The following is a 14,960-nucleotide window of genomic DNA, read 5'->3' on the forward strand; positions in this document are numbered from 1 at the left end:
TTCTACCATTGGCCCAAGTAGTGTGAAATAAATCTAAAAAAATAAATAAATAAAAGTAGAATTGCACATAGCAAGAAGCTGGTCAGAGGGCAGATCTGGTGTTATATGGTGGTGCTCATCTCACAGTTTTCACCATTTTTATCTAAAAATATTTTTAAAACAATCAATGGTATTATCTCAATATTCTGGCAAGTTTAAAATATGATGGTCGAAAGTGGGCCAGAGGTTGCGATCTGATATCTGGAAATCTGATCTCACTATGGGTTTGTGTTCACAATTTGGTCCCCCTCACTTTTAAAATATCTCCTGCGCCCCTGCCTATCACCCATTGTTTTTTTTGCTTTTGATGTTAACCTTTACAACTCTAATGTTGTAAAACATCTGCAAAATTTTAAGCAAACCATAACAATAACCATAACTATAACCATCTTTGGAAGCATGAGGAAGTCCATTTAGAATAGCAAAAGAAAACAAAATGAAAAAATGCCAATACAGTGGGCTTGAGAGAGGAGGCATTGCAGCCAGTAATGGTTTGCTGAGTTGGGTGAGAGACACAAGCAAGCAGCCAGAGAGGGTGATGAGACGAGAGGGAGAGCAGGAAAGATTAAAGCGCCTCATAGAAAAAAACCCAAAGCATTATGTCACCACCAGCAGCTCTATCTCTCAAAGAAGGGAAGGGAGAGAGACTTAGAGTAAATATCCAATCTGGCACTATCCTCGGACGACTCTTCGTCGTACACCCCCACTGGACACGTGAGATAGACTTAAGGGGATGTTATTTTTTTTCAGATGTCCACAGTCTACACTTACTACATCCTCAGCTTTCCAAACGTTTTAAATGTATGAAGTAATGTTCAAATGTGGATAAATATAACGGAAGATGCAGATTACAAGCGACGCTGACACACTGGCACTGCAAATGGATACATGCACACAAATGTACACAAACGCTGTCCATACCGAGGACGGTGAGAAGCAGTAGGAGATGGTCAGGTGAGCGGGTCATCCAGCCACAGTATTGCTGCATTAGGCCAGCTTTAGGCGCCGATTCCCCCCCATCCTCACACTCCATGGTGTCCTTCACTGGCTGATGATTCGTCATCCTGCCTGGATACACCACACACACACACAAAGAGGAGGGAGGGGTCATTTAAAAAAGTCATGAAAACACAAAATACTGACTTCTCACTAAACAAACACAACTGATCAATAACTGGTTTGGAAATGAAGAGTGGGAGATGCTGTCTTAGGAAGGTGCAATCAACGGATTTGAAGAGTTCAAGCTAAAACATGCTCACTAATAGTTTCAGTAATGTAATATGATGAATGTAGGCCTACATACTGTACGTAAATCTTGCTACCAAAATCTTTCCGGGCAAACTCCAGATCTAGGTTGTCATGGCCTGTTGCCACATGCTCAGTGAGGATGATACTGATGAGCCAGAGTTGAGCTCAGTATTTCTGTGTTTACACAGAAGCCAAGCAGGTTAGACATGACTGAATGACCTCCATAAGCTCCATAAGAGTGTTTTGAGACATCTCAAGCCTTTTCTGTGTTCAGATCTTTCTGTGAAGCTTATTGGCAAATTTGTGAGACTAAATATGAATGCATTCATGAAGTCGTTCCATGAATCACCAAAACAAATAAGAGCTGCCCTCGCACTGCCACTGAGACCAATGGCCAGAGGTGTGGTGGTGGCAGCAGTAGCATCATCACCTGAGAAACGGTTGGTCTGGGTTCCTTACCCAAATCTGTCCCTGTTGCCTTGGATAAGAGTGTCTGCTAAATCCCACTCACTAACTTTACTTTTTATTGTAGGACTTATTATAATGTTCAGGTATAGGCAAGTCGTTGCTTATTTTGTTTCCTCAACCAAAAAATTCAGATTAACCTTTATTTTTACAGAAACTGTAAATGGGAGATTTGACAGCCATAAGATAATTATATAAATGAAACACTGCACCCATAATCAAAAATACAGATACAGTTACAGATGTGTTATTTGCAATAGTCCAAATAAGAAACTTGCAGTAGACCAAATAAGAAAGATGTTCTGGTGATGGCTTTGAATGAGCCTCAAGCAAGCTATTTAACACAAATTTATTTACAAATTATTTTAGCAACTTTTTTTATCAACTCTTTTTATCAACTTTCACATGACATTAAAATGTATTTCAAAAATATCATATGAGTAAGATTGACTCATGACTCATGTGTGTTTTTATAAGGGCTAACAGCTTTGTCCCAACTTCTTTCAACACTAAAATGTAATATTTATTTTAGGTTATATCAAGGGCAGCTGTCACTTTAAATGACCTGCTGACACGTTTCACATCTGCAGGACACAATTACCCTGATCTGGGCACAGTCCCGACCAACACTAAGATTAAAAATATGTAATTCTGAAATGAAAGTCTCAAAATGGGACAGACTGAATGTGAGATTCATCTCTCTTTTGCGAAGTCTGAGCTCTGACAGGAGGTACCAAACATCATACATCATACATGAGTTATGGAAGCCATATGCAAGATCATAAGACTCGTAATCTAACACAGGAAGAGAGCACTTAAGAGTTTTGCAAAACTGCATGAACTCATCTCCAAGATTCTCCTTGGGATAGAAGCCCACACACAAAAGACATGACCAAATCAGTTTAAACCTGAAATCAACAATATTGCACTAGCAGATGCAAGTTAGGCTATAAACCATTAGTGTGGTAGTAGACAATGACCTTGTGCACCAAGGTCTCTCCCTGTACACTTAAATAAAGAGGATTAAATTAAGATTTGCAAAATAGTAGTCAGGACATAGCATGCAGTACCAGAATGTGTTATATGAACTGTCTAATTTGATACAGCTGGCAATTTGGTGATACAATCACATCCTGGACAGTTCTCATGGAATTTGCCAAATGGGAGAGCCGGCCTTGATGTATTTTCAAACCACATGAGTTTGGCAGCCTACCACCAGGGGCACGGTATCTTTTTCAGCACCGACTGCAGCATATTATATTTTCCACTGAAACACCCCCAAGGACTCAATCATAAAAGCAGATACTCACCACCCTAAAGGTTCTCATAGGAGCTGTCTCTTTCCCTGGTTCCCCACCCCTCTTTTCTTATCACTCCTCAGATGAACGAATTTCGCACTTTCACCCCGTTTTCATCGCTCTCTCTCTCTCTCTCTCTCTCTCTCCCTTTCTGCTGTGTTCATCTGGCTGAGCTCATCACAGATTTAAACTCAAACAACAGTTGCAGCTCAGACATAAAGACGGATTGGTAGCTTGTGCCAAAATGTGTTTTTTTTTTTTTTTAGGAAGAGGGGGGAGGGGACCACTTGCCAAGTCTCACTTGCAGAGATATAATCTCCTGTGAATTTAACATCAGAGATAAAGGGAAAGAGAGAGAGAGGAAGCGTATGATGGACAAAGACAGACAGTTAATATAATATGCTGTCCCAACAGCTCTCATTCTCTGCATAATACATTTTCCCAATTAAATAGATCTATTGCACAGCACAGTCCCTGCAATCTGCCTGCAGCATAAGGCACAACTGATTGTAGGCCTACTAATCCTGTGTGTTCTCAAATGATTTGGGAATTCAGTCATCTGCAATAGAGAAACCAACAAGAGTGCCATTCATATTAATTCACAGGTCACAGAGTGTGACGTCTAAAAACAATGAATATACAAAGACGTTCTTAGTGTTGGTTAACTGCTCACAGATGCAGAGGACACTCCCTGTGTTTCCAATCTAACAATGAACTTTAGTTATTTAAGGAGTACACCTCAGACATTTTATTGTGCGTACCAAAAAGGAGGACCAGAACCATATAGCCACACTAAATGAATCATCTTATTATGAACATGTCATATAGGTTTAGTCAGAGTTTTCTTTCTTCCGGATTTTTTCTTTCCTTCAGTAATTTTCTGTCAAGGATTCCCGGGACACTGAAAGACTTGGGTACACAAAACTTGGTGGGCATGTAGCCCCACAAGGATGACACGCAACCATTGTTTTTAGTTTTGATCTGTCACCCCCCGCCGGACTAGGGCGGATACAGTTTTCTGTGAATATCTTGAGAAGGAGGACCAATTTTTGTTTTTTTTGTATGTTGGTTGTAAGGGGCCATGTCAAACCATCCCATAACTACTCATTTGATGTATAGCGCCACCTAGTTAAAAATGAAAAAGCAAAAATGAGGTGTAATCGCAGGTATCTCTGGCTGACATGGTCAAAACTGCACAAAATTGGAGGTGTAGGATCATTATGACACCCTCTGAATACATGCCACGTTTCGTGGAATTCCGTTCATGGGGGGCCAGACAATAAATGTATTTATGTGTACATTTAGTGACTGTACACCAACTGGCCTGTAGATAGCCGGACACAGTTTTCTGTGAATATCTTGAGAACCCTAGGGCCTAGGATGACCATTTTATTTGTATGTTGGCCTCCAGGGGCCATGTCAACCCATCCCATATCCATTCATTTGATGTATAGCACCACCTAGTTAAAAATGAAAAAGCAAAAATGAGACAAGCAAAAATGAGCATTGTAATCGCAGATATCTTTGGCTGACAGGTTCAAAACTGCACGGAATTTGAAGTGTATAATCATTATGACACCCTCTGAATGCATACCAAGTTTCGTGGAATTCCGTTCATGGGGGACCATACAATAAATTAATATATGTGTACATTTAGTGACTATACACTACGCATGCACACACACACTAACACTCATGTACACACGCAAACATACACATAAAGATGCAGGCACACACACACACACACATAAACACACACACACACACAAATGCACACACACACAAACAGGTATACACACACTCACACACACAGGTACGCACACACTCACACACACACACACACATAAACACATACACGTTTAAGCACACACACAGGCATGCATGCACAGAATCACACGCACGGCACATGTACAGACTCAAACACACGCACACACACAGGCATCGCACACGCACACACACACACACATGAACACAAACACATTTACGCATGCGTGCACAAACACACCCACCCGCACACACATAAAAATACATGCAGGCAAGTAGGCACACACACACACACACACACCCCATTACCCCCCCCACACACACTCACAAGCAAACATACACGCACACACACACAGAGATAACACATACACACACACACATGCAGGCAAGCAGACACACGCACACATACCCCATTACCCCCACACACAAACTCACACACAGAGAAGCACACATATACACAAAAGCAAACGCACACATGCACACACTCCTACACAAAAGTTGCAAGAGTAGGGCATGAAGTAGGAGATGGAGACAAATTGACAAGTGTGATTTATTTTTGTGGAATGAACGTGCAGGACTGAGCGGTGGTCATATTTTGCACCACTTTGCAGTACATCTAGTTGTAAGAGGGTGATTGTCTTTTGAACTGATGTTGGCCCAACATCTGTTTTGTTACATGCAAAAAAAAGCAGTGTTGCAGTCTTTCACTGGTGCTGGCCAGTCAGAAGAGAGAATGATAGGTGTGACAGGCCTCTGCAAAATCCCATTGGAAAGTTGACAGCTGCTGAGAGGCAAAGTGGAAGGACAAAACTTTAGCCTGGTGTTACCACGGCAAGCAAAGTAGTGGGCAACTGTTTGACAGTGCAGTGACAAAGCCCTGGAGATTTGTGTGTGGGAGGGGGGAGGTTTTATGGCATTCCAAGGAAAACTATTTGGATGACACCCAAACATAGTTGTTAGTGAGCAGATGTAGACATCAAGAGGTAATAAATATGTTGGATACACCCGCTGAACCTTCTGCACAGATCCTCATACTGCTCATGCTGTGTGTGACTGTCTCTGTACAACATACAGGTGGAATTTGACTGTGCTCGGCTGTCTGTTTATTTGTAATCAATCCTGGCAAAAGGATCCTTAGCCACGACAGTGTACGGACACCAGATCTTAAAAGTTTTAAGTCAAGGGCAGCATTCAACAGTACTTTTTAAATGATAAAAAAAAAAAATGTATCCCCTTTTCGCCTATCGCCTTTTCAGCATGCACTAGAGTACTGTTGAGTGCTGTCCTTGATTTAAAAAAACTTTATACTCATTACCTGAAGGATTCAGCACCCAGTCTAACTTGGGCGCGTGATTCAAATGTTTTGGATTAAGACCACACCTGTAATTCCCAAACCTTTACGTCCAGTGGAATACGTCCTGCGGGATACGTCTATTTTCTTTGCTGCTTAAATTCCATCTGTCAGATAGATAAAATCTAACCAAGTGTTATTAATGTCATATTAAGATAAAAAACTATTTGGTATTGTTTTTAGTATGAAGAGACTTACCTAGTGCTCTCTCGAAAGAACATTTTGACTTAATGGTAACACTTTACTTGACAGTATCGACATAAGAGTGACATGACACTGTCATGACACATGAAACCTAACCCTAATCCTAACCTCTAACTCTAAACCTAATCCTAATCCTAACTTGTTATGACAAAAACCGAATGTTACTTAATAACAGAAGCGTCATAAATGTTTATGACACGTTCATGACAGTGTCATGTCACTCTTATGTCGACACTTTCAAGTAAAGTGTAACCAACTTAATTTAAGAAGACTTTAGCCCCTATCTTGCACCCGGCGCAAGGTGGCACAAAGTGCAATGCAAAGCTTATTCCTATCTTACACAAAGTCAATGGCAGATTTTTTAAACTTTTATTAAACCTTGCGCCCAGGGGTGTGGTAATTAGCAACATAAGGTGTGGTCTAGCGCATGATCCAAGAATCGCTATCTTACACCCTCTATAAATCATTAAGCCACTGACCAAGAAAAACCTAGTCTATAGTGAAAGGTGCATATAAAGCACAGCTGAAAACACACTGTCACGAGATGTAAGCAGCAACTCCTCTGCAGGATAAGTATCCTTAAGATTTTTATTCGAACATTATAGTCATTCGAACATTATTGGGGAAAGTGTTGTTATGTTTTTAGGACAAATTTGCTTAACACACTGGGAGACCAATTTGCTTGTTTTCAGGATGAGATGTCTTGAAATAAGTCAAGCTCTTCTTAAATTAAGTCAAATTAACTTAATTTTAAGTTAATTAAAATTTTACGAGAAAGGGCTAGGTAAGTCTCTTTATACTAAAAACAATACCAACTAGATTTGTTGATCTTGATATAAGATTAATAACACTTGGTCAGATTTGATTAGATAAGCAGTTATTGTAGTGTAGTATGGAATGAGCAGTGTACAAAGTGAACATGTTTATACTTATGCCTTGGCTGATGGCACTCTTAATGCCAGTAAAGAATTGTGCTATTGTGCAATGATACTTGTTCATAATTACATTGGTTACTGTTGCCTATCTGGTGAATTTCAGAGAACTTACCATTAATCTTACAGGCAAACTAAAGTCATGACAGGTTAAGAGAAATGTGATCCTCCCTGAAACATTGAGCAACATGTTTAGCAGGGTATCAGGCAGTGATGGCTTTAGCTTCCTTGCCAGCATGCCGGTATTAGTGGTTGCTGGTTGCAGGATCAAGTCCAGTCATGATTTGTAATAATGCAGGTGATACCAAAGTATAATGACCTTTGATATTACTGAGTCCAGAATTTTAGCTTAACCTCAAGTTGATATAATGATATTAAAGTTGATATAATGAAACAATACAATTAGGGGGAAAAAAGTCTTTTTTTTTAAAGTCTGCCAAGAACATAGCAGGAGGGAGAGAGAATGAGAAACTACACCTTGAGTAAAGACTGTCAGTGTGTCTATTAGTGGAAGTTGTACAAAAAGGAATACTAAAAACTAGATGTACTGCATAGCAGTACAAAATATGACTGCCGCTCATTCCTGCACATTCTCTCTGCAAAAATAAATCACGTTTTTCATATCCTACTACTCTATCCCCTACTCTTGTAACTTTTGTGTATGTAAATGAGTGTGTGCATGTGTGTGTGTGTGTTAGCTTTTGTGTGTGTTTCTGTGTGTGTGTGTGTGTGTGTAGGCTATGTGTTTGCTTGTGAGTGTGTATGTGGGGGTAATGTGGTGTTTATGTGTGTGTGTGTGTGTGTGTGTGTGTGAGCGTGTGTGTTTATGTGTGTGTGTGCATACAGTATGCCTGCATGTGTGTGTGTCTTTATATATTACATTACATTACATTACATTACATTACATTACATTTAGCAGACACTTCTTGACCAAAGTGACTTACATAGATCAGCTATATTACTACTACTGCACGCTAGCCCAGCTCCTTAACCACTACACTACTACCGTGTGTGTGTGTGTGTGTGTCGCGCAGTGTTGCGCAGGTTGATTTCAGCGGTCGCCCGCAGTTACGATTCATAAAAAATATTTTTCATGATAGGTTCACTAGGCACAAGACATAATGACAAGTAGCTCAGTAAAATAATGGTGATACCTTTCGTAAGCTTACCAGTATTTAAACTGCTGCATTCCCGAGTTCTCATTCTCATTCTCTCTACCGCTCAAACAATCTCTCTCCTGCATGCTATCTGTATGTAGTTCTGCATAAAGTTCTACAAATAAATTAGTTTGTTTTACAGAAAAGGCCCACTGTCATGCAGTTAGATTACAGTGCAGTGAAAAGTCTGAAAATTATGGTAGGCCAACTTGGAGTGACACACAGGGGAATTCTCTCTTGCTTCTTGTAGCCTGATGGTGTGTACAGTGCTTATGGTAGTACACCTGCAGGCACCGCTGATTAAGGAGGGCTCTCTGTTCCTGTTTTGTAAAAGTTTTACTGTACACTGCATGTTTGCCTACATTAACCAAAAGCACACATTTTGTAAATAAGCAGGTTGGATCGCGCGTCGGGTATCATTTTGTCTTAATTAATATCCAATTCTAGTTGCGGTTGGGTTGATTTAAATATCAGGCGAGCGTTTGTGAATGGACCCGCGCACCAATGGTGCTTACAGTTTGGGCTCGTGCTATGCATCAGGTGGCCTTTGTCTGTGTAAGAAATTGATGTTTCAGGGGTGGAAACATTTGACAGAATTGTTAACAATGTACTTAGGAAATGGCTTGGGGTGCCAAGTTTTAAGTACTGTAGCATTATATGTAAAGGAAATGTTGGAATTACCCATGACCAGCTTGGTGGAGGAGTTCAGATGTGCTAAGACCAGCCTAGAAATGACTTTCTCACAGTCTAAGGATCCAGTCATCAAGAACACTGCCCCGTGCCATTAAAACAGGTTAAAAGTGGTATCGACAGGCAGCAGTAAAGCATGCTCATCAGAACATCTCAATTGAAGATATAGGGGCGATTTAAAGCCCCTGGGGACCAAACTAAATGTTTCTGTAAAGGTCTAGTGGGGCTACATGCCCACCAACTTTCATGTGCCCCGGTATTTCGGTGTGCCAGGAATCGTTGAAATTCAGAAAACAGATGACGAAAAAAACAACAACAAAAAAAACATTGAAAATCGCTATATGGCCGCTACACTAGCTGCACTAACGTCGGTCATAATAAATTATTTTTGCAATCACTTTCAAATGTTTTCCTTGATCTATTTCATGCAACAGTAGTAAGACTACTTAACTTAAACCTAGGAATGACAGGTCAAGATCAAAGAAATCATAAATAAGAAATAATAAAAAAGTAATAAAGATGGATGCTCATAATTTGAAGACAAAAAAACATCAAAACCCAGCGAGAACTTACAGTATTTTGAGACACAGCGCACCAGACTACTAGTAGCGAATGTCCTCTGTGCTTGATTTATCAATCATAAACTATCTTCCTCCCCATTTTATCAGACTCAGATTATAAATGTGAGGCAAAATACTTGTCTTGAAATCTCCCTCTTCCCTACATGATCTTATCCTCTAGGTATCTGATCATTTGTAGCTGAGGGAAATCAAATGGTAGTCACCAGTGACCAATGGGACAGTGGTAACAGTGGGAGGATTTCAGTTGAAGAGTTATGAAAAGTAATTCTCTATTGCGTAAGTGAGAACAATTTTGGAGCCTGTGTTTGATCATGGAATGTTTTTACATGGACGTGTTTTCAATAATGTTGCACGTTTTGGTGTGTGGTATGTGTGTGTGTATGTGTATGTGTGTGTCTCTGTGGGATTATTTCCAGCGGTTGATTGTTTGGTGTGAGCTTTGCGAAGATAGAGATATAATCCTATAACCCCCTGGCCCATGGACTGGATGGTGTGTGTGTGTGTATATGTGTGTGTGTGCGCGAGCACGCGTGTTTGTGTGTGTATGCAAAATAACACAACCCGACTGGATGGTATAGAGTAGACCAAGCACTGCCACTAGACGAAGAGAGGTTAGTGGTCCTCATTAGTGTTGATAGCTCTGATCATTCTCCCTCATCAGCTCTTGATGATTGATTGGGCATATATGTAATGTTAATGTGTGCCTGTGTGTGCTGCACATGCATGCATTTGTGTGGTATTTGTGTCTGTGTTCATGTACATACACTGATATGAGCCCTGTGTATTGACAATCTGAGAGGTCAGCATTAATCAGATCTAGTGCACTCTGTCGATTGGCACTGACATTTGGCTTTATCCCTCAACATGACTATTTCTATCATAACACAGTTGTGGAGTTGCAATCACCTCAGTCAACCCCACTCCTCTCGCTCTATGGCGCTTCTTTCCGTATCTGAGTTTGGTGGTCAAGGCGTCTATTCTCATTTTTTAATCTTGAATCCTGATATTCCCTGAAGGTCCTGCAGAGAAAACCACTGGTACCAGCATGAAGGTTTAGGTCTAAAAAATGTAGATCTGACAGTTGCTCACAGAATGTAAAGATGAATTGTTGAACCCTCTAATGTTGAGATTTCCAATAAGGTGGGATATTATGTTTATGTGTTTTGTGTGTGTGTGTGTGTGTGTGTGTGTGAGTGTGTGTGTGTGTGTGTGTGTGTGTGTGTGTGTGTGTGTGTGTGTGTGTGTTTAAAGAAATAGAAAGAGAGGAGAAAGAGAGGAGACACACACACACACACATACACACACACCCTCCCCCACTTCTCTCTCTCAAATCGTAATCTGAGTGTATTAATCTGTTGTTTGAACTCTTTAAGCACAGACTGTCTACCACATCTGCTCTCTTCACCCTGGTAAAGCTTCTCTATTTATAAATCCACCCCCGCTTTTGTAGTCTCCCTCTCTCTCTTTCTCTCCCTCTCTCCTTCAATGAAAAGCAATTGTCCTCTCCATCCTCTATTAAGATCCCTACTCTAGTTTACCTTTCTGTCAATCCCTCATGCAATCTGTCCCTTTACCACTCACAAACCCTCATTTCCCTGTCTTGTCTCTCTCACTCTCTCTCTCTCTCCTCTCTCTCTCTCACTCTCTCTCTCTCTCACTATCTCTCTCTCCTCTCTCTCTCTCTCTCTCTCTCTCATTCTCTCTCTCTCTCTCGCCCTGCTCTGGCATAATACACCTGTACCTGCATACCAGGAGTTTTGGCTGTAATCTGGGTGAACACACATTTTTCCCATGTCTCGTCCCGCCTCAGATGGAGCTTTCGCGACCATAATCCCGGCTCTCAGCGCGAGCCAACCTCCTGTCTGACACCTCTGCTCCGTGCCAACACTCGAGGAACATCCACCGACCGCCCACATGCCCAATGCATCATGCCCAGCTCAAAACACATCAACACATATACAGCTAATACATTACATGAGGTGTCAGAGCTCCTCCTGAGAATGGGAATGCAAGAGAGGGGGAACACACAGATGACCACAGATGGACTGAAGCGCACTTGCTCTTAAGGGTCAAACTGACCGATAGAGTGGGTGAACCACTCTGAGCATAGTAAACTGGGTAAGAGGGTGCGAAGAGGAGTGTGAGTGGGATTGGGCAAATTGGGAGGGATATGGAGAAGGATGCGTTGGTCCTACCTGTTGTGTGGTGCTGTCTCCCATCCACCAACACCACGGCATCGGGGGACACGGAGTGAGTGAGGGCGGACTGGAGAGATGCGAGAGGGAGAGATAGGGAAGGGGGAGGGGGGTGAAGTCAGTTGGTCCTTGCGTCATCTGAGAAAATTTGCAGATTAATGAAAACGGCTTGACTCTGCTTGAGCTTCTCTCTCTCTCTCTCTCTCTCTCTCTCTCTCTCTCTCTCATCTTATGTACGCACAGTTGAGATTGTTTCTTTAGCTTGACTTCTTTTATCTGCTCTGAACACAAGCACTGCATTGCAAGTGTTAGAGTATTACTTTATGACGTATTGACAATAGTATGACGATATCAAAGATATCTTCACATCAAACCAAGGTCACCGTTTGGAGAAGAGAGGATTCTACAGTGGGCAGACAAGAAATAATGTGGTGTATAATGCCTGTCTCGGCTTTTTCATTCCATACAGTAAATCTCCCAAGCGATCACCAATAACATCTGGTTATTTGTCGTACGTACATCAAAGTGGAACATCTCTGAGTGTGCAGTAGAATAGAGGGAATATTCCTGATGCAGAATAGTTCTGTAATTTTACAGATTCTTAACAGAATCCCCTCTTGTGCACCTGGTTTTACCCCCTCCCCCCACCCCCTCAATGGCTTGGCTCCAGTAGCACGTGTTCCTGTCACACAATTGTTATGAAATTCTGCTTGGTTGAAAATTAGTCTTCCCAATCGATATCTAATGAATGTAATGTCATTTGTCTTGTACACTATTTGCACATTTTGTGCTTTTGATGTGTGCAATATTTGTGCATGAAAGACGCTTCTCCAATAATTAAACAACCATTCATCCATGTCATCCATGTTTATTTGAGCCAGTTGAGTTTTGTATTGAAATATGATTTATTGCAGGAGTGTTGTGGATCTTAATGTGTGTAGCCTGCCTGCTTCAAATTCACGTTTTGTGGTTGTAAACCTACAATGTCCTGGTAGTGGTAGTGACTAGTTGTCTTGTTTTTTTTTTGGCACTGAATCTAAGTTTATACTACCTTGACACCACCTAAGCACAGCGTGGTCGGAGGGTAAAGGTGAGTCCAGAAACCCGGGGACAATAGCCCTGAGGAAGCGTCGTAGAGGAACGATCAAGCACCAGCAATGATAATGAGGAAGCAATTAGCCTTCACAAGCGTTAATTTGCCTTGCTTTGGGCTAATTCAGTTTGTTCCACTGTGTACGCTGTAGCCTACTCAGTGTTGGTTTTATAATGGTGAGACTCACGCAGTCTCAGGGTCTCTTTTTAAAATTAATTTATGTAAATAGTCCCCTAAATTGTGAACAGTCGCACAAAACATCTCACCATGGAGCTGAAGAAGCCTTCGACTGACTGCACTCTGTTGTCTAACCAGTGGGTCATGTAAGGCATGTTTGGGGTTGTCCATTATTTTGAGCCCTTTCTGCAATGTTCCTCTCTCTCTAACCCTAACCCTAACCCTAACCCTAATCCTAATCCTAACCTCTAACCCAGGGATTCCCAAAATCTGGTATGTGCACCACCAGTGGTACGAGAGCTTCACTAGGGGGTGTGCGAGATGAAAAGGGCCATGTCGGAAAGGTGTTTAAAAATTTTTTTTAAAATCTATGTTCTCTTTGTTCTTTGTGTTTCATAATATTGTTCTACACACTGTTTTTTTTTTTTTTTTGGTGTGAGAGCTCATAGACCAGTTGCACATTTTGATTTTGTTATTTGTTATCATGTAAGGCGGCTAATTAAACATGATGCCTGGAATGCGTCAATGCGTTACGTTTTTATGTGTCGGATGGTGGGGGTACGTGAGCCGAGTCAGGATGTAGGTGGTGGTGCACGGGAAAAAACGTTTGGGAACCGCTGCTCTAAGGCCTAATTTGTTGCAAACCGTCGCGAAGCATTCACCATCTAGTCGCAGTTGCAAGGTTTTAGAATGTTGCAGCAAGTTGCTGGTTTATAGAATGTTGCAGCTCATCTCATTGCGAATCTTTGGTGTGAATAGGCCTTAACCCTAACCCTAACTCCAACCCTAACTTGTTATGACAAAAACCAAATGACACTTAATAACAGAAGCGTTATGTCATAAACGTTTATGACTTGTTTACACGTTCATGACAGTGTCATGTAACTCTTATGTCAATACTGTCAAGTAAAGTGTAATCGATTATTATTGTCATAGTGCAGAGTATAAGTACAGAGACAACAAAATGCAGTTTGTTAGTGTTACCGGTTCTAAAGCTTCAACAGATGGCCACGAAAAATGCACTTGGTATGATAGACTGTTCAGTAGTTCACCCATAGCAATATATTGTTTAGTGTACTGACATGTTTGGATTGGTTGTTGGCTATGGTCCTGGTTTGACATCATGCCTATGGGTTCCTCTTGGAAACACATCATGTTCACACCATAAAGTGCCTAAGCTTCTTCAACAAGTAGAGTCTGCTCTGCCCCTTCTGTATACAGCCTCAAAGTTACATTTCCAGACCAGCCTGTTGTTGAGGTGAATGCCCATTCACTGCTGCCTCCTCCACTTTTCCTAGAAACAGTTGAATAGTTTTCATTCTTTTTTAGATTCCTTGAACGTCTGTGGCATTTCGGGCTCTCTGTGTCATCCATCCCACTCAGCTGTCAGAATAAATTAATAGTCCCACAGAGCTGCCAGCTCCCTGAGAAACTCGACCAAAACCACAAATCAGATCAAACAAAGAGCCCAGAGAAAAAAAACATCATGAAACCAGCCAGCCCTTGGAGAATAGGGACCAAATTCATTACTACAAACAGAACCAGAGAAACCAACCAAACAAAAGGGGACCCAAATCAAAGCATTTTCTTTAGCCTGAAGAAATTAACATGAACCTAAACAGAGAGGAGCAAGGCCTGGATAAAGGCCTTAATGACAACACTGACAGACTTTGCTTTGCCGCTGCGATGCCAGCCTTCTCCACAAGAGGGAGAGAGGGTTCCATCTGTGTAGCATCCAGCTTGTGTGCCATTTAGAGCCTAAGGGC

At 41.4% G+C, this 14,960-nt stretch overlaps 1 protein-coding gene across 1 annotated transcript in view; it reads right to left on the reverse strand.

The window, feature by feature from the left end:
* The window catches only part of slc1a9 (solute carrier family 1 member 9), a 33,946-nt gene extending 20,330 nt beyond the window's left edge, over positions 1-13,616 (reverse strand). Inside the window, exons 1-2 of the mRNA XM_042086565.1 lie at positions 11,925-13,616; positions 961-1,107 (exon numbers count right to left, since the gene is read on the reverse strand). Coding sequence (XP_041942499.1) covers positions 961-1,102 — 142 coding nt within the window. The 5' untranslated portion in view covers positions 1,103-1,107; positions 11,925-13,616. The remainder of the gene's footprint in view (positions 1-960; positions 1,108-11,924) is intronic.
* Positions 13,617-14,960: the final 1,344 nt, after the last annotated feature.

This window comes from Alosa sapidissima, chromosome 3, assembly GCF_018492685.1.
Source record: "Alosa sapidissima isolate fAloSap1 chromosome 3, fAloSap1.pri, whole genome shotgun sequence".
NCBI lineage: Eukaryota > Metazoa > Chordata > Actinopteri > Clupeiformes > Clupeidae > Alosa > Alosa sapidissima.